This window comes from Drosophila miranda, chromosome 3 (assembly GCF_003369915.1).
Source record: "Drosophila miranda strain MSH22 chromosome 3, D.miranda_PacBio2.1, whole genome shotgun sequence".
Classification (NCBI taxonomy): domain Eukaryota; kingdom Metazoa; phylum Arthropoda; class Insecta; order Diptera; family Drosophilidae; genus Drosophila; species Drosophila miranda.
Genome location: NC_046676.1, coordinates 18,111,950 through 18,135,012, shown reverse-complemented (window position 1 = coordinate 18,135,012; position 23,063 = coordinate 18,111,950). Strand labels below are relative to the sequence as shown.

Sequence of the window (23,063 nt, the reverse complement as noted above, 5' to 3'; positions counted from 1 at the left end):
GTGAAACGGAATTATGAAGGGAATGCCAATGTTCGAATTTTTACAACCCACTAGAGCAGAAAGCAGAAAAAGCTGTCAGCCTGGACATCGGCAAAGATAGACTTCAAGCGGATCCTTAGTGTCAGAGGTATCGTCAATACAGTTTAAATATCACTTAATCTAGATAATATGTTGTGTTGAGTGTACATCAATGTAAATTCGTGTTATATTGGTTAAATTCTTAGCTTACAAATATTCTGTGTGTAGTCTGAACTCGCTAAATATGGAAAGGAAACGTTCATTTACACATACACATATTAGTCACATTTCGTTTACGTATATCATAGACATTGAATGCCCCTTCAAGTAAGGTATAAGGTATAAATAAGATACATAAAAATAGACATATAGTATACATATAATATATGTATTTAATATCCTTACAAGAAAAGCTCTTACGTGTAAAATGGTTTCACCAATTAGTTTCTGTCTTTGGATGGAACTAAAACTAAGAGTAAATCAGTCAAGATTACGGTTCGACGTAAAAGGTGGATCAATAGTTGTGTAAAAGAAAACAATATTCGCATAATTAAAATAAAAATTGTATTTATTTCACTAAAATAACTAAACAAAACATAATACATATGTACAGTGATTATTGCTTGCACATGCACGAAAGGGTAAACAAGACAGACAGAAAGCTCTTGAGCTCTGAGTTTTTTTCTCTTCCATACATTTTTTTGGTTTTTGGTTTTTCTGAATATTGTATGTACGAGGAGTGTATCAGTGTCTCAAATGGAGAGATCACTGCTGGCTAATCATAGACACTGTAGACTAATCTCGTTGGCACGAGATGGAACGAATATTTCAAATTTCAGTATATATATATGTATTGCATGGACACGAAAATGGTATGAATTTGATTTTTTATTGCACAAATCATTGTCTTCTCCTTCGACTACGAGTATTTCCCGCATCGGTGCTACTGGTTCTGATTCTGGTTCGGGTTCGGGTTCGGGTTCGGGTTCCTACTTCTGGTTCTTCTTCCTGTTCCTTTCGCTGCATTTGTTTATGCACTTTCAAAATGTTTCATGTTTTCATTTGTTTGTGTGTGTGTGTGTGTGTGTGGGTGTAATATACGTATATAGAGTTATTCTTTTAATGAGATCAAGTCATATAGCGCATTATCTCGCGCAGAGCATAGAGTAACTCGGCCTGATTGCGGGCTTCCATTATCATCAGATTCACATGAACCTGTTGAGAGGTAGATAGCGAAACAATTAGTTGATAAATCATTCCTGGTGTGTGGATCACAAACCTTTTCACTGTCCTGCAGCTCGACAAGCACACTATCATAATCCTTGGTGGTAATACGCTCGGGAAAGCAACAGGCTGTCTTTATGAACATTTTCAGCGGTCGGACAAGCAGCTAGTGACAAGCAGTTTCATCAATGAGTATAATCGAATAATAGTGAAAAGCCAGGCAAAATCTTACCTGATTCACTTCCCCATAGTCGTAGTCGTCGTGACGGATGCCGTATATGCACTGAATATAGTTCCAGATGGCCCGTCGGAACTTGGAGGTGTCCACATTCTTGATCCCACCCATGGTGCAGTACGTGAGGTTGTAGGCCGAGCGGAACTTCTCATCCAAATAAGTGCCCACGTCGTTGTACAACCTATGGAGTAGAGAGGACGAAAGTCAGCTCTGAATGAGTGACGTTAGCCCGATCACATACCCATCCACAAGCGAGTAGCCGTGATCCTCCCAGGAGTAGTCCTGTATGCGAAACGTGTTCACATTCTCCGCTCCGCGACGGGCAAAGTCCTGGTAAATGAAATTCGCATCGTCCACATAGTGAGAGATATTGGGGGGCAAGGCCACCGCCGGGCCCGGCGTCACGGCCGCCAGTTCGGCGGTCTGCATCTCCACGTTCTTGAATCGGCTGCTCAGCTCCGCCTCGCTGCACTCGTCCTGGTTCTGGGAGAGCACCTTCATTCGCTCCATCAGGGCCTCCACACTGATGCCGTGCTGCTGGGGCAGTTGCTGGGCCGTTGCTGCAATTCAAGCGGATTAGTTGCCACTGAGTGGGAGGCAGCCATTGGCCGTTAATTGCTCACCCAAATACCCATTGAGGGCCGCTGCACCAGCCCCACCACCGCCAGCTGCAGGACCGGCACCATCTCCAGGTGCACCTCCACTTCCATTGTTGCTCGCAGCGTTTTGGGTATTGTAATCCGGCTTTGTGCCGCCGGCGCCGCCGGTGTTGAGTGATATCTCACCCAAAACTGTTTTCTGGTGGACGGGGGTGGTGGTGGTCTGTCGGACAACGGTTGCCGCATTGGCAACGGACAGCAATGGTTGTGGTTGTGGTGGTGGTGCTGTTGCTGCTGCTGCTGTTGCTGTTGCCGGTGCCCCCAACGTGGCAGGAGCACTCTTCAGTTTGGGACTAGACAGGCCATCTAGCTTTTGTGTGAGGCCGCAGGAGAACACAAACGAAGACAGTGAATGGAAATGCGATAGCAGGACCATCGCGTGCACCACCTCCGACAGGGACCAGCTATTTATTCCCTTTGTCAAAAGCTGTGTGCAGCAGGAATTATCGACGACGGAGGAAGGATACTCATTTAATATTTAGTTGGACTGCGAGCTGTCTTCATGTCCTTACCTCAATGTGCTCCTTGCGCAACAGCCAGGGACGATGGGCTAATATTTTATTTATATCGTATATGGCACGTAGTTTGTCAGGGATGTGGTCCAGCCCGCGCAGCCACTCGCTGCTCCCGCCCTGATTGATGAACTCCTTCTCGTAGCGCTTCACCAAATACGGACACTGGTGTCGGGCAGCAGCCTGAAAATATACAGATCAGAGCAGAGGATCACAGGTCTATTCAGAGCTCTCTATTCAGGTAACATTTCTCTACGCACTACGTCATTTGTTTTGATATCTTTCGGTAGCCTTGGCCTCAGATTTGGCCCCCTTCCCACCACGATCCATGCTGAGACCTAAACCAACAGAAACACCGAAAAACAATCCAAGTGACCCACAATCAAAGATCTCCCAGGGTGCGGACCTGGGAGAGATCATCATCATCGTCATCGTCATCGTCATGTTAAACACCTGAATGTGCTAAAAATATTTTGAATCTTCTGGCCTTTGTGTGTGTGTGTGTGTGTGTGTGTAAGTGTTGCTGCTGTGACCCAAAATGAGACAAATATTCAAACATTCAGAGCGTAGGCCCCGTAGTCCATTGTTGTGCTCTATTCTTGTTGTTTTTGTTTTGGTTTTCCTTACGATCTATTACGATCTATCTGCTGATGCTGTTGTTGTTGTTGTTGTTGTCATTAATGCTTGTGTGGAGCGCAGAAGCCTAATCATGGCACAGTGCCCCGCGACATGGGATCGTAAATCTTAAATAATTTTACCCGCTCTGTGGATCCCGTCACCTCCCCCCCCTTTGGAGCCAACGATGCGTAGGACACAAACAACACACGCACACACATCGTTTGCCATTTTCTGACACGAATTGAACGATGGTCTCTATTATTTTGCTCAGAGGAATGCCAGCAAATGCCAAAGTCCTCTGATACGACATATACATATGATATGTATATACAAATTCGTAGATACATAAGTTATCGAATTTATGTTTATTTTTATAGGCGTACGCACAGCTAAAACAATAAATTACAAATCTCTCAGTATATTTAGAACGTTCAGAGAACGTTAACCTTTTATGGACCAACAAAATTGGCCAAGTAATTGCTAAATGCATTTTTCTATAATCTGTAATGGTATTTTCGTATTTTGCTTTCGATTTTCCGCGGGACGGACGGAAAATGTATTCGGTTCGAAATTCGGGGGTGGGGTTCAAAGTCCGTTTGGAACGCCCTCGATTGCAGCGATACATACGATACATCAATTTTAATTACGCATTTCTTTTACTAATTCGAGGTTTATTTCGTTTTCGGTCGGCCCAAAAGACTTTTATTACAGCAGCAATATGATTTTTTCTTCCGATTGGAAATGATTCAATAATAATTTGTCGACGATCGATGGAAGAGAGTTTCTATTGTCCGAGATTTCCTTTTGTAACTTTTCAGCTTTTCAATATTTAATTTTAATTCACCAGCGTACTGGGCTGGTGGAGGGTGAAGCGGCAGTCGGGGAATAGAATAGGTCCCCAGCGCCCACGTAAGAAGGGAAGTCATTAGGGTCATCAAAGTAGACGCAAAATAGCACAAATTCATGCTTAACACTATTAATGTATAATTCCATTCGATAGAACAAGGCAGGGGCAATAAAAAACCGATGGTATTGATAAATAATAACTAAAAATATGCAGCACACATTTATACAATATCTATGTAAATAGAGCTAAAGGCAAAAGAACAACAAAAAATAGCGAATGTTTAACTGTTCAAAGCCAGCGGCAGGTCTTTCGGTAAAGCGCACGATCATAGGCGGAAGGCAGAAACAAACGAAGAAAGAAAGAGTCGGAGCGAACAGCCTCGTCCTCTCATCTTCCCTTTCGCGCCTTGTTCCCGAGAGAGCAATGAAGTGCAGTTCTAAAGCGCAGCGAATACGAGTATTTGTGCGTGTGGGCATGTGGGCGAGAGAACAGCCTCTCTTAAGCGATTACGTGAGCTTTTCGTTCGCGCAGTATACATACATATGTATATACGTATGTATATGTACAACCAGTAATCTTCTGATAGACAAACACAATTAGCGGGCGCCCGAAATGATGAGTTGATCTTTTCCCCCTGAAACCCCCCTATCGAATGTGAAAGTTTAGAGCTTTTGTGCACTCTCCCCTGTCGCCACCCTATCGCCAGGAATTATAACTAGGTGTCCTTCTGATGGGCGGACGGCCACTCGATGCAGTAGTCCGACTTGTCCGTCCGCCCAGCCGTTGCAAATGTGCTCTGCTGACAGAAGCAGCAGCTAATGGACTTAAAATTTCCAGGCAATTTTAACAGACAGCTCCCATGCTCGTGTCAGTCTCCTATTCAATCGGCTCCTTCCCCAAAAAAGCTGCCAGAAACTGCATACGGTTTTGATCTGACAGCGGCTGCCGTGTACGTGCCACGAATGGATAGGGATGCCTCGAATGAGCCGCCGGGTAGACAAAAAAAAACAACAGATATGGCAAAAAATAGGCGTGCAATAGCAATAGCGCCTTTCTCTCTCTCATATGTACATCGAGCCAAGGGCTGGATGGTTCTGGAAAACCTGATTAAGCCGCAGCCAGAACACAGCCATAGCGTGGCATTTCCGTGCACTGGAGATACAATCAAATTCGATTGTTTTCCCAATTTCCGAACTGGTAATGTTTATTAAATCATTGGCACGCGTGCGCCTACCGAACACACACATGAATAAAGAGTAGACACTCACAATTATGGCCAGATAGTATCTGTAGTCGTTGGGCAGGGGTCCGTCGCCCTTCATGATGAAGTTCTGGGTGCGGAGAAAGTGATCGTGAAAGTGCGGATGGTAGCCGATCACCTGCGTCACTTGATCCAAATCGTCGAGATCATCCATGTCAAAGTCTGTGCTTGTGGCTGCTGAGGAACACTGTGGATGGAATCGAGAGTCATTATTGGAAAATTAGTTGAAAACTAACCGAAGGAGTGCGGCGGAAGTGCGGGGGAAGTGCATGCAAAAACAGGCTAAACTTTTGTTCAAAACTCAGCTGAGAGTTTTCTCGCAGATATCGGTTGCAATTAGGCTTGCCGCAGCATACACACGACCTGTTGCTGCCTGCCACAAATGAATGAAAACTTTTTCCACACTAATTTGATATTCGAGACACCCCACCCTTCCCACCATCCCTTAAGCTCTTATGATGAAAGCAGACTTCGAAGGCTTAAATAGAATTGCATTGCACCTATTCATGGCCCACCCTATGGCTGGAATCAATAAGCCGTTGCCATAGAAATTCTGTTCGCCTCACAGCCTCCTCGCAAAGGGTCCGATTTGTATTGCATTCCGCCGTTTTCCAGGAAAAAAAAAAAACAAACCGGTAAAAGGGCACATAGCAGGAGATTGAAGACAGTCCTTGGGGAAACCCAGCACAAATAGTGAAGATACAAGATCCAATGCTGATGGTGTATTTATTAGTTTATTTTCCTGTTGTTGTGTTGTATGGTGTGGTGCCACAAACTGGGACGATGTTATTAAACGTTCAATGACTCCAAACGAGAGTGGGCTCCGCCTCTAGTACACATGTACGTATATTTCTATTTTAATTTCTAGATAGCACAATCTCTCCGGCACCATATAAAAAGCAAGTGCGTAAATAGTACGTACATAAGTTGTAGATACACATACATATGTATGTTTTTGTGTGCTTCGTTGCAGTCAGAGAATCATTCGAGGGAATAGTTGTAGCCACCAAAAATGGTAGTTCCGATATTTGCATAATCAAGTTTAGTGTTAACCTTAAGCCACCGCCCCCGCCACCCACTCGACACCGACACCGACACCGACACCGACACCGCTCAAAGTCACACCCATTTGAGGCGCCCACGTTCCAGAGCCAGAGCCAGTGCTAATTTCATAATTATTCCATCGAATGAATGAAATTAATAGCCACAAAACGGCACTTACGACACTCGGATGCTCGCGAGTGAGAGAAATGTAAATCAGCTAACAACAAAAGTGCCCTGGCTTTCACATACATAATTAATCGAACCGAATGTTCACTAATTAATCGAATGAATGAGTAGACGTTATGGGAGCTGTCGGATATAACAAATGCCTAACAAAATTGAAACCAGAGCTGGTACATAAATCAATTTGATTTACGGGCTAAAAACTATTCGCAAAGATCTTTAAAATCGGATTATTAATCTACCTTGAAAGCCAGATGGAGGGAGGGAGAGAGAATCCTGGTAATTGCCCCTGAAATTTAATTAAATACTAAACTTTGACTGCACTTGTTGACTTCCATCATCATCGTCAAAGTTCTGCCATGGAAATAATGGACACCCACACAGACCCAAGGCAAGGCAGGGCAAGGCTAGGGGATGGGGTAAACCCGTTTGGAAAATCAAACTAGTTTTCGCCTTTGGCATACAGCGCACACACACGACCCAGTCCCAGTCCCAGTCCCAGACCCAGACCCAGACCCAGACCCGTTCGAGCCATGGCAGGCAGGCGGCGGGGGGTTGCTTGGGCTTAGGCTTAGGCCATGTTTTTGGGCATATGCACAATGTATGTACATATGTATGGGCGTTAATTTGAAGAAATAATAGTAATTGGGTAGCCCTAGATGCAGCAACAATCAATGACAATGATCGAAGGAGATGGAGATGGAAGCGCTGCATGCGGTCCTGACGCCGCACAATGGTGGTGTATGTAATGATGGTGTCCGTGATGTTTGATAATTAATCCTTGTTTGCGGTTGCACCTCTATCTACTACCCAGTCAAAGCTCCTCATCCGGACTTAAGACTTCTCATTAAATTGAGTAGAAGAACATGAATAACGGCCACCTTTGTGCACCCATTCAGGTGCATGATTATTAATTAATGCGGAAATCCTTTGGATTCCCAGGAAATCAGACAAAAGTCTTGGGGGAAAGTGTAAATTGAGATCAAGTGCAGATAATTGCATACTGCACACGATTTGGAGAAAACTGGAAAATTTCACACCTCCAGGAGCGTCCTACCACCGTTCAGGCTGCACTGAGAGAAAGCACAGCCATGTTGAGATCCAAGTGCAACTATTCGGGGCTCAGGGCTTTTTTTTTTCTCTCTGGGGCAATACGAGGGTGTGTACACTCTCTCTCTCTTTCTCTCTCTCTCGATCTCTCTGTTTCTATCTCTCCGCCGGATGCAACGCAGCTCTTGACGCTCTTGGAGCTTATGTACGTATGTTAATTGCGGGCAATTAATTTCAGTAAGCTAATCTTGATTTCCTTTCCTCTTTCCAAGACAAATTAATAAATTAACATAATTAACGCAAAGCAGAGTGGAGCAGAGTGGAGCGGCGTGGAGCAGAGTGGAGCGGCGTGGAGCAGAATGGAGCGGCGTGGAGCAGAATGGAGCGGCGTGGACAATACATTTTTGTGGTGTAATTTAGCTCTGAAATATGTATCATTGTTTTCCATCCACACTACTCTGAATACTCTCGCACACACTTGAACACTGAACACTGAACACTGAACACTACTCATATTCAATCACTCATACACACGCACACTATTCAGTACGTATACTATTCAAACACAGTGTCAGCACACAACCCCACAAACAGATTAAAACAAAAGCTGGTAAACAGGCAAATAAATTAGCATAAATGGTAGAATGCCATGGATGGAGGCGAAGAGAGAAGAGAAGCGAAGCGGAGAGCGAGGGACGGGGACACGGATAGATAGGCAGACAGACAGGGAGATAGACTTATGAATACGAGTAGTGGGGGCGGGATGGAGGGCGGGGGCCACGAAAAACAATAAGTAGGTAAACAAGTAAAGTGGAAAAAACGTCAGGTGTTGTAGAAATGCACACGAGAGGCAGCAACGACGCGAACAAAACAAAACAAAACACACACACACACACACACACACACAAGAAAGCAAAACCAAAAAACCAAAAGCCGTGCCACAACGAAGCGGAGAATACCCTAAGAATTGAGAGTAAACCAAATTAATGGTATTCCCATGAGCGAAAGGGGGATTTAAATAATAAATAATAAATAAAATAAGGCCCGGCTTATAACCGAATAAAACGCTTTCCAATACTACAATGTGTACGGGAGTACAACGGGAAACAAAAAAAAACAACATAAACGAAAAAATATAAAGCTTCTACTCGCGTATGAAAAAAACAGAAATTGTGCAAGCGTTTTGTTTGTGTTGTGTGCCTGTGTGTGTGCGTAGATAATAATAAAGACATGTCTAGACGTGATAAACTATTTTTCCTACAGGCATATACTACTACCACTACCACTATCACTACTATATAACCATTTACATACCACATGCCACATAGTATGTACGAGTTCGATTACAGTTTTCCCCTGCATTGCATTGGCGAATATTTAATTAGATCTACTCGTATTTACTCTGGAATAACAAACAACAAAGTGTGTATGCACCGATTGTTGACACAAACAATCGTTGCTGTTAATTAAATTACTGGCATTATTGGCACATTTTTTGTCATTTAATGTTTTTCAATAAAAATCCCGAACAATGCTTTTATTGCTCCTTAGATATGCAGCTAAATCATATTTTGCACTCTGTTTTTTATTTATTGATTGACATTTTATGGCCAGACGGCGACAGACAAACAGACAACCCAACTCCCCAGAGCTGGGGGCCGTGGCTGGGGCTCCCGCCAGTCCATTATCTTCTGCATGAAATGGGGCGGTGAGGGGGTAATGTCAGGTATTGGATAATCAGGGAGGCAGCGAGACGCAAAGAGGGTAAATAGCATCTTCTACAGGATTGAAATTGATGAAATTCCTCTTTTATTTCCATGGCTTTTACCTTAAATTTTCATCATTCTTTTCCCTGGCGAAGGCTCTTTTTTGCCTTCACAGGATAATGGCGATTATTTCGAAAGCAAAAGAATCACCTTTGGCCTTTAATTAATTAATCTGAACCTCTGAACAACGAAATATATTGGTTCTGTTCGTCAACGTTTGAGATGTTTTTCACATCATTTTTAAGCGGCTCTTTAACAAAAATCTATAAACAAACCCCACCTTCCGACACTCAACACATTGACCCACCTCAATATCCATCTGTGTGAGTGATTGGGCGGGAGGGGGGTGCCTTCTTCTACCCAAAATTCAAGCTGTCTGGCACTCAGAGCGACACTTTGTCTGCTGATAAAGTGCCGCACAAATTATTAGGTGAACAAAAGAGAACACCCGTCTCCATCCCCATCACCAGCCTCTGTAGGACATTGTATTTACGAGGCATACGACTAAACGACTATGTACGTTTTCATATCAAATGTCGGCAAGTTTCTCTGTAGCACTTACGTACATCCCTTCAAATATATGTATGTATGTAGAAAATACTGTCATCTTCCACTGATAACCGCCCACTGATAACTCTCTCATTCTCTGTCTGTATGTCGGACAATGCAAATCGCTGGACAAATGGCTAGTGATCCGACAAATTCTATATTTAGCCGACGCAAGGTCAACGAACTATCTAGAACTACACATGTACATGTGTATACCATGTATCTGCATCTGTATCTGTATCTTTATACTCGTTTCGTTTCGAGTAACTTGTATTAATGGGAATGCAGCAAGTATAAATGTATAAAGGAAAACACATCTCATATAATTACGATACCCCCATCCAATCAGAACGAAAGATACGATATTATACGAGTACATACATATACGAGTAAATTTTAGCTTTTCGCTGGAGGGAAGGAACTACGTATTAAACTGACTTATTCACTCATTCAATCGCATCTTCAATTATGCATTCGCACTGCAATTCAGTTAGTGGATGCGTCAATCAATCAATGGCGAAAGCCGTCACTCCGTCACTCCGTTACTCCGTTACTCCGTTACTCCGTTACTCCTTCAATCATTCACTCCTGCAATCACTCATTAACTCTGTAATTCACTCACTCAATCAGTTAGTGCGTTTTCCGCCGTCACTCACTCGAAAGGCGAAAGCCTTTTTGGACTCTTGCCAGCGGCGGGCGGGCATACATCTGTTTATTTTGATACTGCTCTCAGGCCGCAATGACTGACTGACTGACTGACGGACTGACTGACTGACGGACTGACTGACTGACGGACTGACGCTGTCCCCAGGAGTCAACACCAGCCACCAAACCCCACCCTGCGGCCCCCGCCGTCGCCGCCCTGCGGATAATGTATTTTTATACAATTTATATTTATTGCGTAAATAAAATTCTTTGCTTTTGCCTGCGAGGCCTGCCTGTCTGTTGCCGATGGCCGATGGCCTCCCGCCTCTCCCCCCTCGACAGATACGCCCGAGGGGGTCTCTGGTGGTAATTGCAATTATTATTTATTATGATTTCCTCTGCTTCGATTGCATTCCCATCTTCTTGCAGCAGATCGAGCGCTCAACAATTGAAGAATGCCCCATGAATGCGACTCCAGAGCGCCTAAATGCTGCCCAAAAAAACCACAGATATTCCCCAGCCAAATGCCGAAAATAATTGCATTCCCCAATACATAATTAGTGTTCATATTTCCATATATGTATACCCACTATATATGTACTATAGTTAGTCCCCCGACAAACCGCAAAAGCGTTGATTAACCTACCCAACCGCCCGCCCGCCCCCTCCAACACCCATCTGTTGGCTCTGATGCTTCGCCTTTGTTTCTGTTTCTGTTTCTGTTTCTGCTGCTCTCGATTTCAATTAAATTCAAGTCGCAATTTGCCTACATTTTGGCTGATTAGGTGACCCAGATACTTGCAGCATTTATATTATATTTTATTATGAAAAAAAAACATGTAAAATCGCTGAGGTTTCTGCGTTATCTTTGGCCTAAAAAAGAAGTGCCAAAAACTATTCCACGAGGGACTGCTTATCAAAATGTGAAGGAAACCAACAAAAGGGGTGGGGGTGGGGGTGCTGTTGCTTATCGGGGTAGAGCCCCAGCGACACCCAGCCACAGAGCACCTGGGGCACCCGACTTTACGGTAATAGTTTTGATATTATTTTCGTAGTTGCCATGCTGCTAATTAAATAAACACAATCCCACACTCCCACAATCCCACAATCACCGGGAATACGACTCTGTGCAACTCGGGGAAACAACGGGAAACTCTGGGAAATGCAGACAGCATTTCACATTCGTCAAAAAAGTTATACGCGTTCGCTGCTTTTACTCGCTTTTACCACAGGTTTCCACCTCCTGAATTTTTGCTTAATTCCTGCTCGGCGGTTGAAACAAATAAACATGCTTCTTCGGACTCAGGACTCAGGACTCCGGATTCTGGACACCGGACTGCACCCAATTATGTGTTGTTTGCACATGTGTGGTATGGAGTGGTGTGGAGTGGAGTGGAGTGGTGTGGCTCCACTGTGGCAGGGACCTTTGCATAATTTATTTTAATAGATTTCGCTTTAATTTGATTTAATATTCATTTGCAACGTCGCCTACTCTGATGCATGACATCTGTGCTGTGCTGTGCTGTGGCTGGCCGTTTGCTTCAACAATTATCCAAAATTCTGTGTCCTGTAATACGATATCCTGGAAAATACTCTATTCGCAGTGCTAATGATTTACTGTTCTGCTGCTGCCCCATTCTGGGGCATAAATATCTGATTGAGTTGCATGGAAAATTGTGGTGCTTTTGGCCTTTTTGTGTTCAAGGATTTTGTTGGCCTGCCAACAATGCAAGGATGCACCTACAAGGAGGCCGAATATCCTGCAACTTTGGCATCGTTGGGCCTGCCTGCAGCCGAAACAAACAAAAATGTGGAATTCCCTAAATATTCGATAGGATTTTTGTGATGAATTCAATACCATTGCCCCATGTCCTCTATTAATTAAAAACTATGCAACCATACCTCAGTCGATGCTCCAATAAAAGCAGCCAGGGTCTGGCCCCAATACAACTGAACTTCCCCACTGAATCGGCAAACAAGTATCTTTAAATTTAGTGAAAATTGGTTGGGGTTGAGTGTATCTGACAGGCAAAAATATTGTAATTATGACTAGCCGTACAGCTATGTACGTGTACATACGAGTATTTGGGTATAGTATGAAAGTGGGGTTTTGTGTACTTACATCTTGTGAGATCTGTCCCATATCCGCGAAATAATCAACAGCGTAAGACATGAGTCCAACTACAACTACAACTTCAAGCTGCAGCCTGCAGATCACACAATAAAAGAGATACCAGAACCAGTTTGCGGTTCAGCCACAGCTACAGCTCTCTCGTCTTTTGTTTATTGCCTTTATCGGGGCAGATCCAGTGGCCAGTGGCCAGTAAACAGAGTCAGAGACACAGCCAAAGATGGAGCCAGAGCCAGAGCCAGAGCCACTGAAAGTGGAGCACAGCAACCGAAACACTGGAAGGAGGCTCGTCTGTGGATCGCTCGTGGCGTATCGTCGAATCGAGTCAAACCAGATTTTGGCTTTTACGTTTTTGTTTTGGTTTTCAGATTCAGATTCAGTTTCAGGGTCTCTCTCTCTCTCTCTCTCTCTCTCTGATGCCACAGCCACCGCCAACTGCAACTGCAACTTCAACTTCAACTTCAAGTCTTTCGTCAGTATGCGGCTCTCTTAGCGGGTCACGAGGAGTCGTTGCTGAGAGCTGGGAGCTGAGAGCTGGGTGCTGGGAGTCAGGTTAGCACCTCTAGTCGCGGATTGTGGTTGAGACACTTGTAAGTGTAGCTGCTTTGTATCCGCAAGATGCTCTGATTGCCCCGGTTCCTGTCCTGATTGCTACTATGGTCGACACTTGCGGCTTCTGGGCTCAACAGGTTGTTGCATAAGCGATGGCTCTGACTGTTGTTTTTGTTGGTTTTCATTTGTCGACTTTTGAAGAGGAATCGTTTTCCCACTTTCCCACTCATCCACTTATCCTTTATTCGCGTTGGGAGTCCTTGGCGAGGCTTTAATCAGCAACTAAAATAGAGAAAGATTTAGAGATTTTTCGTATCAAAGCTCATAAAATCATATGCCAATTGGTGGTTAACTTTCAATTAATTTGGAAAATAATAATATCATTGACTTTTGCCTCTTTTCCCCCGGAAATGCCCGCTTATCCAACAAAAAACTTCCCGCAGCAACAGCATGGAGATACATACAATATATGATCGTATAGGATCGTATATCCAACTTCAATTAGCATTCAAATGCCAGTCAATATATTCAACATTTCGTTTTGGTTTTTTTTTTCTTTTTAAAAACAAACATCCAAAAACAAGCCCCAAAAACACCAATTCAAAGATTATTTCATCGGTGAGCGAAGATATAGATACACTTTCCTTCGAATCGAGTTGAATTCCAGTTGAATTTTGGTTGCTAACTTTTGGGGGAAAACTGATCAAAAAGCCATTGGTTTTTCCTAGAAAAGCGAAACATTTTCGAGATCGAATCTGAGCAGTTCCTCCGTCTACCCTATACCCGATATCCTATATCGTATACGCACCTACAAGACCGCAAAAGTACACGGCAAGTGTGAATGGGAATATTTGGGGAACGTGTTTTGGCACATGCTTCGATTGCCTCTTCCTGGGGCAAGGTAACAAACAGTCGCAAAAAACACAAACAAACAAAACCAAATATGAACCAGAAATTAATCCCAAATGTTAACATCGCATATATGTACGCATACTCGTAGTATTTTTGGCATGCAGACGCAAAGTGGCAAACAAATAAGCAGACAGCGGCAGACACAAATCAAATACAGGCCAAAATTTGTAGCTGCAACTACGAGGGGCAGACAGGCAGACAGACAGGCAGGCAGGCAGAGGGCGCGACGTAGTTGGGAGAAACAGATGATACTTCTCACTGGATAATCTTTGCTATCGGTTGCTATTGCCTTGGCGGCATCAACATTGCCGTCAAACGTCACGCGTGACATTGTTGTTTGTGGGGGCGGAGCAGCGGGACTGTGGGGGCGTGGGGGTGCGGCAACAACGTTTTTTGTAACTCAAGCATCTGTGTGCGCGCTCAAATGACATAAAAAATGTTACAAAGTTCCCTATTAACAATTGTTTTTATTTTATTATTGTTAAAGACAACGCCATAGGCATACCGAATAGCGAATAGCGAATACCGTATACTGGATATTCTGTGAGTGTTGTGACTGAATGCTTCAGTAATTCGCTCAAAGTCAAGCCAAATCGAGGCCGGGCTTCCAACTTTACAGGGTAGCCTTGCATTACTCCTTCGCTTTTATCGGCTGCTAAAAGCCGATAAAACCAAAAAAAAATCAAATATGTTGCAGTGCTGCAGAGGGGTACAGTACAGTCAGTAGCTGTTGCTGTTTCTGTTTCTGATGCGTATGAGCATTGCCGTCACGTATACGCACTGTTAATATGATAAGCCGCTTTCTCGCTTCTCGTTTGTCTCAAACTAGAGTCCAACTGGAGTTTCGTACGGCAAAAATCAATATAGTTTTCATCACGAATGTTCTTTTGACTCCCACGCGTATATTTTCACATTTCCAGATTTTATTAACAGCCCCCGACGGTTGTTGTCTGCCTTTTGTTTTGCGGATTGACGTGGCGCTTTTGTGGCCGGCAAAGGACGTTTGGAACAATCGAAAAATTCCACAAAAACCGTGCGTGCACCGCACACCCCCCTCCCCTCTTCAGTCGGTGGATGGCGTCTTGCTGTGCGGACATCGGGTCACAAAAGAATGAATTCCTTTGACGCTCGGCTTGCCAAATCCATTCAAGGGATAGTCCATAGGTATACCCATGTGCCACTAATCAAGTGTTTTTATTTGTGATAAATTAAAGTAGATTTAGTAGCAGAGTGCCGCTCTCTGTCCTGGGGCCATGTGCAGCCCCACTTGCTGCTCGGGCAAGTCGCCCATTGCCCGGAGGCTGCAGGCGATCAGGCAGCAGCGAATGGAGGAGGAAGAGGCCCTGAGAAGGCCCAAGCCGGTCATCTGCACGCCGGAGAGCGAGCTGTACGCCTACGGGGAGATCGAGGCGATGGCCGAGCACATTATGAAGGTCTGCCAAATGCGGCCCAGGATCGGGCTGATATGCGGCCACTTCCTGCGCCAGCTGGTCGACATTATCGAGGAGCCCGTGCTCATACCGTTCGAGGACATACCGCAGTTCCCGGTGTGCTCCACGCTGGAGGGCGCCTGCAACCACCTGGTGGTGGGCACCGTGATGGGGGCCACCGTGATGGCCATGCAGGACCGCTTCCACACCTACGAGGGCTACCAGCTGGCCAGCAGCGTCCTGCCCGTGCGCGTCATGAAGCTGTGCGGCGTCCAGCACATCCTGCTGACGTGCGCCGCGGCGGCAGTGAATCCCCAGTACGCCGTGGGCGACATTATGCTCATCAAGGACCACATCAACATGCTGGGCATGTTCGACAGGACGCCGCTGACGGGCGCCCACGATCCGCGCTTCGGCGTTCGCAAGCTGGCAATGACCCGCGCCTACGACAGACACCTGCTCGAAACAAGCCTGGAGATCGGCAGAGAGCTGGGCTTCGACGACTGCCTCCAAGTGGGTGTCTTCGGTTGCCTGTGCGGCCCCACCTGCAAGACGAACGCCGAGGGGGAGATGCTGCGTGTGATGGGCGTCGATGCTGTGGGCATGTCCCTCGTCCACGAGGTGATTGTGTCCCACCACAGCGGCCTGAAGATCTTCTCTCTGGGCATCATTACGCTGGCCGCCAGCAAGGACGACGAGACGCATGAGGTGGCGGAGGCGCAGGAGACGCAGGAGACGCAGGAGATCGAGATGCCCATGCAACGCCTGCAGGCCTGCACCGATCTGATCTCCCGCCTCATCTACTGCATCCACAACAATCTGTGAGATATCCCAAAAATAGATTTCTTTACCCTACCGCCAGCCACTCGATTGCGTTGTTTCTGTTTCTGTTGCTGTTTTTGTTTTGCTTTTAATGCGAAGTGCAACAAAGCAACAACTGTTGCCAAGAAAGCTCTCAACGCGGAAGCAGCGACAGGTGCAGCTGTTGCTGGCTACCCCACCACCCCACCAACACACAAAAAGGGGCAAGCGGAAAGGGGGCGCAGAGTGGAGGCAGCGGTAGGTGCAAGTGTGCCCGGTGTCAAGCTGTCTAATGGCCCAAATGGCCAGCGATAAAACTGTCAAAGTATTGGGAGCACAGCCCCCCTCCCACCAACACCACCACGTCCACCACTCGGCGTATACGTAATACGCTGCATCCCTACTCCCCCGTGGGCATCCCTACATCCACATACAATAAATATACGTACATTTAATGGTAATTACCTACAAAAGAACCATCTGCAATCAGAAATATTGGGAGCTTCATCCGTCAGAGTCTTTGAAAATTCAGTTTTGTGGATTCTGCACGGTTTTCTTCGTGTGTAAAAGACATTTATATCCCCCAAAGAGGCTCTACCATAATTTTGTACTACAACAATTCATTGCCTGGTGCTGTAATTAAAAGATTTCAACTTTTTTGTACACGTATTCGTATTTCTTTCTTTGTGTGTCACATTGTTGCCAATTTCATCATTGCCCCATTGTTTGTTGGGGGCCCCAAGTCGATGACGAATCATTAGCCTCCTCCCCACGCTGATTGTTTAAGTATACGGCTATACATATGTATATGTGTATATAGAAAGAGTATATATGGGGGGGGGACGAATTGACACGCGCATTTTGTTTTTGCGATTTGTTTTCCTACTGCTACTCGTAGATCGTTTTCCCTCCGCTTTAATTTTCTCAGCCAACTTGTGATTTATGCGATTCTGAGCTTTTGAGATGCGGCTAGTTCAACGACCCGCACAAAAATGATGATTGAATTATCGGCGAGTAATTACACAAAAATACTCGTATCCACTGAATGTGGTATCTCCACCTGTCCATCTGCACTCTTTTTTGGCCAACAGTTCAGTGTACTGTGGCATTGCATTTAATTTTATTTAAATTTAAAAATATCAAAGCCATTCGAGGCATTTGTGCGTTGAATATCAGAGTGGCAGCAATTGAAATGCCCCTGCCACAGCGACGGAGCAGCAGCAGCAGCAGCAGCAGCAGATGATTGCCAGATACGTAGATATGTGAATACAGATGCACAAATAGTCTTTATATTAGATACAGGATAGGTTGGTGTGCAGCAAATAGTTTTGGCATTTCAATTGCCTCGCCTCGTACTCGTACGTGCCACATCTGCCCTGCCACAACCAAAACAAAACAATTTAAATGGCATACAGCTACAGCTGCCACAAAGTTTCTTTTGAGGCCCAGTACTAATTATATCAACTATTTGCCACTAAATAACTAAAATATTTAATACTTTTCCGTAAGCCGTAATCAAATTGTCAGATAGTGTTTTCTGTTGCTGCTGCTGAATACATATTTGCAAAATTATCTAAGAGATACTTTTTGTATCTGCAGCCAAATGAAAAGGGGGACAACTCTGTTCATCTGTGATTTGATCTCAAGCTAATATTTAAGGAGGAGCAAAATGTATGTAATCAATAAAAGGTCTATTATTACATGTGCAAGCTCGTATATGTCGAATGTCTGTTGACGTCGCGACGTTTCATTACGCTTTCTGATAAGCAAATAAAAGCATTCAACCACAAATGCCAAATGCCAGCCAACGCAATGCAAAAAACAAAGTATACAAAATGATTCAGGCGTAAAAATGTGCAACATTTATTCTAGAATATTACACAATACTACAGTATATTCCTAGACCAGCCTGTTGCTAGGCCCGTGACCCTCCTCCCCTGCATCTGATCGCCTTATCACTTGGGACCATAAACCAGAAGTCATTAGATTAGATTTTGGTCATCAAAGGGGGAGAGCGAGAGGAGAGAGTTTAAGCCAGGCCAATCAATCTTTATTAGTCCACAATTAGGTTACCCCCAAAAACACAAAACACTTTCAGTGGCATCTGCTTTCATCTAACGCTGAGTGAATCACGCTGTGGGTTTCGCTCGCCCCTTGGACATGCTGCAAGGATTCTAGACAGCAAAGACCAGTGCCAGAGCCATAAACGAAAACAGTGTGCAGTTGAAATGTTGTACAATTAAAAGCCAACTTTAAAAGTTTACTTGCCGAACTTAATCTTCTTCCCATCTCAGTTTCCCACTGCCCCACTACTCAATTAGGAAGACTTTTAGGCAAAGTAAACAAGTAAAATCCATTGAAAAGTCAAAGGAGATCGCAAAAGAGACCACCCCTTATTAATGGAAGTGGCATTTCTTAGATTATACATATGTATATCCCAAAACGATGCACCCTTCCGACAGATACCCGCTATATAATTTAATAGTTGCAGCTGCACTTGCAGTTGCAGTTACAGTTTTTTTTGTTGGAAGTTCAGTCACCCCTCGTTTTGCGGCCATAGAAGTGACGACTGTAATTGCTGCTGTTGTTGTTGTTGTTGTTGTTGTTCTGTAGCAGCCATTGGCAATTGTTGCTATTTGCTTAACTAATACATTGCACAAGCGACGTCAAGCGACGACAAACGACGGCTGAAAACGGCCCGTTTTGAATAAATCATACGACTCTGGTCGCCAGGTCGTATACTCAATGACAATTACATTTCGTTAAGGGAATTGAATGGAATGTGACGGGGGAGACGTGGGTGCGATATATACACACGTATGTATGTCCATATGTATGTTTGCAGATATCATTATTCAATGAAGCGAAAACTCCCAGAAAGCTCAGACTCGGACCTCAAATTCCAGACAGAGACCGACCCCCACCCTGACCCTTTGCGGCGCGCCCCTGTTCTGACAAATGGAGATCCCACATAAAAGCCGCTTACAATTTATTGGAACAGTTAACGAGGGAGAATACACACATCACAATCACTCCACTCGAACCTCAAGCAGAGTTCGAGTGATTTCCCATACACTCGCATAACCGAAATAACCGCTATAATGCGCCAGGCAACAGCGACAAATGGAATCAAACCACAACAGCAACAGCAACAGCAAGACCAAGAGCAACAATCGAAAGCAACAGTTGTTCGCTTGAAGAGGGCAGCGCATTGAAGGTAGTAGTGTGTGAAGCATTAAGTGAGCGAGTGTTTTAATCGCTGACTGAGTGGGTGAGAAGTTTGAGTGTGTGCCGTCGGAATATTAACCCTTGATATCATAATTTTTTCGTTCAACAACCCAACAGCACAAGGCAGACTCTTAACAAATTATTGAAAAATAAAATAAATCAAATAGAATTCATTTTTAATCCTGATTACAACTGTTAATGCTGATTTTATATTCAGCATATTTAATTTTCAATTATTGGAAATAATTGAAGTTGGGGACAAGAGGCTCAAGAGGAGATTCAACAGAATTTTAGTGTTGGCTTAATAGCCACAAATAACTCGAAATTCTTGGGTATTCCTTCGACTGCAAACAGTTTCTGGCATAAGGACGGAAAGAATCGAGTAGAATAATTACAATGCAAATGTTGTGAGCACAACGAAGAACGAAACAATGGAATGATGGCGTGCAGACACAAACAAAGTTAAGAAATGTTTCGAACAAAACGACATAAAACAAACAGCAGCGTGAGAGTGAGAGGGACAGATACACGATACAGGGGGAGAGTGAGCGCAAAACGTGCCTAATTTAGATTTTCTTGCGGTAGGTCAGGTCATGTGCCAATTTCCTTAGCTCAGAATTGTGTGCTTCGTATGGGACCACATTCGATGCAAGAACATTCTCCTTCTGGCCGACGACAGCCTTTTCTTTCCGGCTAAAAACTAATTATGCTCGTCTTCAGCCAATCATTCCAATTGCAAAACCGCAAATCAACAGACCTTTTGATTGGGACTGGGTCATAGGGTCCTGATCTAGTTTTTGGGAGTTTTAGCCCCAAAAAGTAGGTTCCCTCAAAGGTGGAATTTTTCGATTTCTGTTGCAGGTACTGGCCCTGGTCAAGGCAAGAAAATTAGTGGTTTCATTCGAAGCTGGCACATTGCAACCCCGTCACATTTCCTAGAATGGGGGTCGAGACTGTGGAGATGCGTCTGGCACACAAACATACAAACCAAAAATACACCCTCGATATTAAAAACCAACTTCGGGGAAGAAACTGCATGCATAAAAGTTTGGGCTCTGCGTTCGTTGCAAACATCTGGTGTAAATCATCATACTCTACTCTCTAATAGGGTATCAGAACAACCGAAGCTGGTTGGGTTCCTGGTGATGTACACATGTACATGCATGTGCGGGGCCTGCCAAGAGGGCGCTGCATTGGAAGCCTATTGCTGTGTATCTGTCTGTGTCTGTAAATGGTGCCCCTGGCGAGAGTACCGAGGAAATACATACATATGTATGTGAGATACGGCTATCGATACGGCAGACCATTTGCAGTTTTTTTTTCTTTTTTCGGAAAAACTAGTTTTCAGTAGAGGCTAAGACGAGTTTAATTTGAACTTAAATTTTCATCTTAGGAAACTTACCCATAGAGAGCGTCGGCAAAACAGCTCATTTGCTTCATTTGCTTGCCTTGCTGAGAGAGAGCGTGGATGGACAGGGAGAGCAGAGCGCAATTGAACCACGGTGCAGCGAAGCGAGTGTGGTGATCAGCTCTCTGGCGCTCTCAATGCAGGTTAATTGTTGCTGGTGCAGAGAAGTGCAGTTGAAGAGAGTGACGTGACCGCCGTTAGTTTGGTGCTTGTTGATTCTGCTTTATCGGGTCTGTCGGACGCGAGTCTCTTTTGCTTTGTCTCGCTTGCTTGCCTTTGGCTTCTCCGATAAAGCGACACACACACACGTCGATTTCGTTACGAGTTAAATGTGTATGTATGTACGTGAAGCGTATGTCTTTTTTCGGTGATAACAGACACACTCGAATACAGTTAGTTTCTGGGCGCGATGGGTGTGGTGGAGAGTAACAGTAACTAATTGCAGTATGTCTTTCACAGCCGCGAAACACAATACGAACGAGGGAAGAAACACTGTGGAATAAATAAATATAATGCGTTAATCAGAAATCTATACATACACATACATATGTATATGTACACATATATTTTGGAGATCTCGGAAACAGTTTCGAAATGGAAGCAACAAGAACTAGAAAACGGCGCAAAGTTGCGCGGGTGTGACTTGACATGCGTTCGTTTGGCCCAAGTTGTTTATATTATACATTTTGGAAATTTTTTTTGGATTTGACCATATTAATTATGTAAGAGCCGATTGCACTTGGCGCAAAAAAATAGAAATCAAGAACAGGCAGCCACCGATAACAATAATAGTTTAAATTTAAATTTAAATTTAAATTCAAGAAATGGCGCGTGTAGCAGGGAGAGGGCGCGGAGCACGGAGGAAGGGAGGGAGCATCACTTAATTTGTTTATGCGGTTCGTCGTCTATGGGGCTCACAGTCTTATTTATGCTTTCCTCTGTGTTATTGTTGTTTCTCTTTCTGCTCTTTTTTTATTCTCTTTTTGTGTTTTCGGTTTGGCTTGTTGTTGATTTCTGTAGTAATTTTCCATGCAATAACAATGATTCTCTGCTTTTTTCGGCATATTATCTTGAGCGCGCGCTCTTTTCTTGTTTCTTCTAAAATTTGACTAATTCTGGAACGAAGAACGCCAATTTCAGCACCGAGGGCACACACACACTTAAACATAGAGTAGGGATAGTTTGGGGAAATTACCAGATTAACAAAACGAACAAATCAAACAAACTAAAAAAGGAAAAACGTCTGCCCGTTCTTCGGAACACTCTCTTGTAAACTAAGCTTAGTCTAGACTTGACTCTTCCAGAAAGAGGTGAAGAGAGGGTGCGGGCTGTTGCTGCTGTTGTTGCGTGCGAGCCTCGCTGTGTGCACTCGGGAGCAATGACAACCGTTACGCGGCAAGTCGAAAACAGAAATGGGGAAATCTCGCGATGAAAAGGCAAACAAACAAATACAGAGTGCACATTCGGCTTGTTCCGTCGGCTCGTTTCGTTTTCACTCGGCCAAAAGCTGAACCAACCAGCTATCTCTTAGTACCAGGGTATGATTAAACAAAGGTAAGGCCATCCATCTCGTTGTCTGAGCGAGATAGGCACTAGATATGCCTGGAAGTATGTCCCTCTGAGTTGGAAACTACCCAATATAGTTATTCCATGCGAAGCACGAAGAGCATGCCTGCACACACACACACTCGCATGCAATAAGCTTCTTACGCGAGCAGGGCAGCGGGGAGATAGAGGAACTAGGTGGAAACGTTGGAGGGGAAGTGAGAGTGGAACAGCAACAGGCAGGCAGACAGAGCTGTTAGTGTTGGAGCAACGAGTGTCAGAGGAGTGGGGAGGGGGCCAGGCCAATCAGCACATGAAAAATCGTACGCTTCGCCCAAGGAGTACTTTTATAAGGTGACGCATAATTAGAAGCGCTCAAGCGAAAGCAGTTTTGTCAGAGGTAATATACATATACATATGTACGGAGTACACCTAAAATTAATTT

The 23,063-nt window shown here is 44.5% G+C and overlaps 2 protein-coding genes across 3 annotated transcripts; one reads left to right on the top strand and one right to left on the bottom strand.

Moving 5' to 3' along the window:
• Positions 1–635: 635 nt before the first annotated feature.
• LOC108160230 (sestrin homolog) lies at positions 636–22,474 on the bottom strand. 2 transcript variants are annotated; one of them, XM_017294083.2, is made up of 10 exons: positions 22,269–22,472; positions 21,068–21,565; positions 12,734–13,576; positions 5,382–5,561; positions 2,649–2,831; positions 2,101–2,563; positions 1,719–2,037; positions 1,475–1,658; positions 1,298–1,408; positions 636–1,233 (listed from the first exon to the last, which is right to left on the bottom strand). In XM_017294083.2, the coding sequence occupies exons 3-10, from the start codon at positions 12,782–12,784 to the stop codon at positions 1,147–1,149; spliced, it is 1,578 nt and encodes a 525-aa protein (XP_017149572.1). In that variant the 5' UTR covers positions 12,785–13,576; positions 21,068–21,565; positions 22,269–22,472; the 3' UTR covers positions 636–1,146. The 2 variants fall into 2 exon arrangements, with proteins under 2 accessions (XP_017149572.1, XP_017149573.1); XM_017294084.2 differs by lacking the exon at positions 5,382–5,561 and having other exon boundaries at positions 22,269–22,474.
• On the top strand, positions 15,460–16,461 carry LOC117187830 (purine nucleoside phosphorylase 1-like). Its single transcript, XM_033390698.1, has one exon. The coding sequence runs from the start codon at positions 15,460–15,462 to the stop codon at positions 16,459–16,461; it is 1,002 nt and encodes a 333-aa protein (XP_033246589.1).
• Positions 22,475–23,063: the final 589 nt, after the last annotated feature.

Excerpts from the sequence above, each read along its gene's own strand:
- LOC117187830 (XM_033390698.1), top strand. The coding sequence starts at position 15,460 with ATGTGCAGCCCCACTTGCTGCTCGGGCAAGTCGCCCATTGCCCGGAGG.
- LOC108160230 (XM_017294083.2), bottom strand. The coding sequence starts at position 12,784 with ATGTCTTACGCTGTTGATTATTTCGCGGATATGGGACAGATCTCACAA. Across the intron at positions 5,562-12,733 it reads TGGGACAGATCTCACAAGAT|TGTTCCTCAGCAGCCACAAG; the intron begins GTAAGTACACAA and ends TTCCATCCACAG. Across the intron at positions 1,409-1,474 it reads ACTATGGGGAAGTGAATCAG|CTGCTTGTCCGACCGCTGAA; the intron begins GTAAGATTTTGC and ends GCTTGTCACTAG.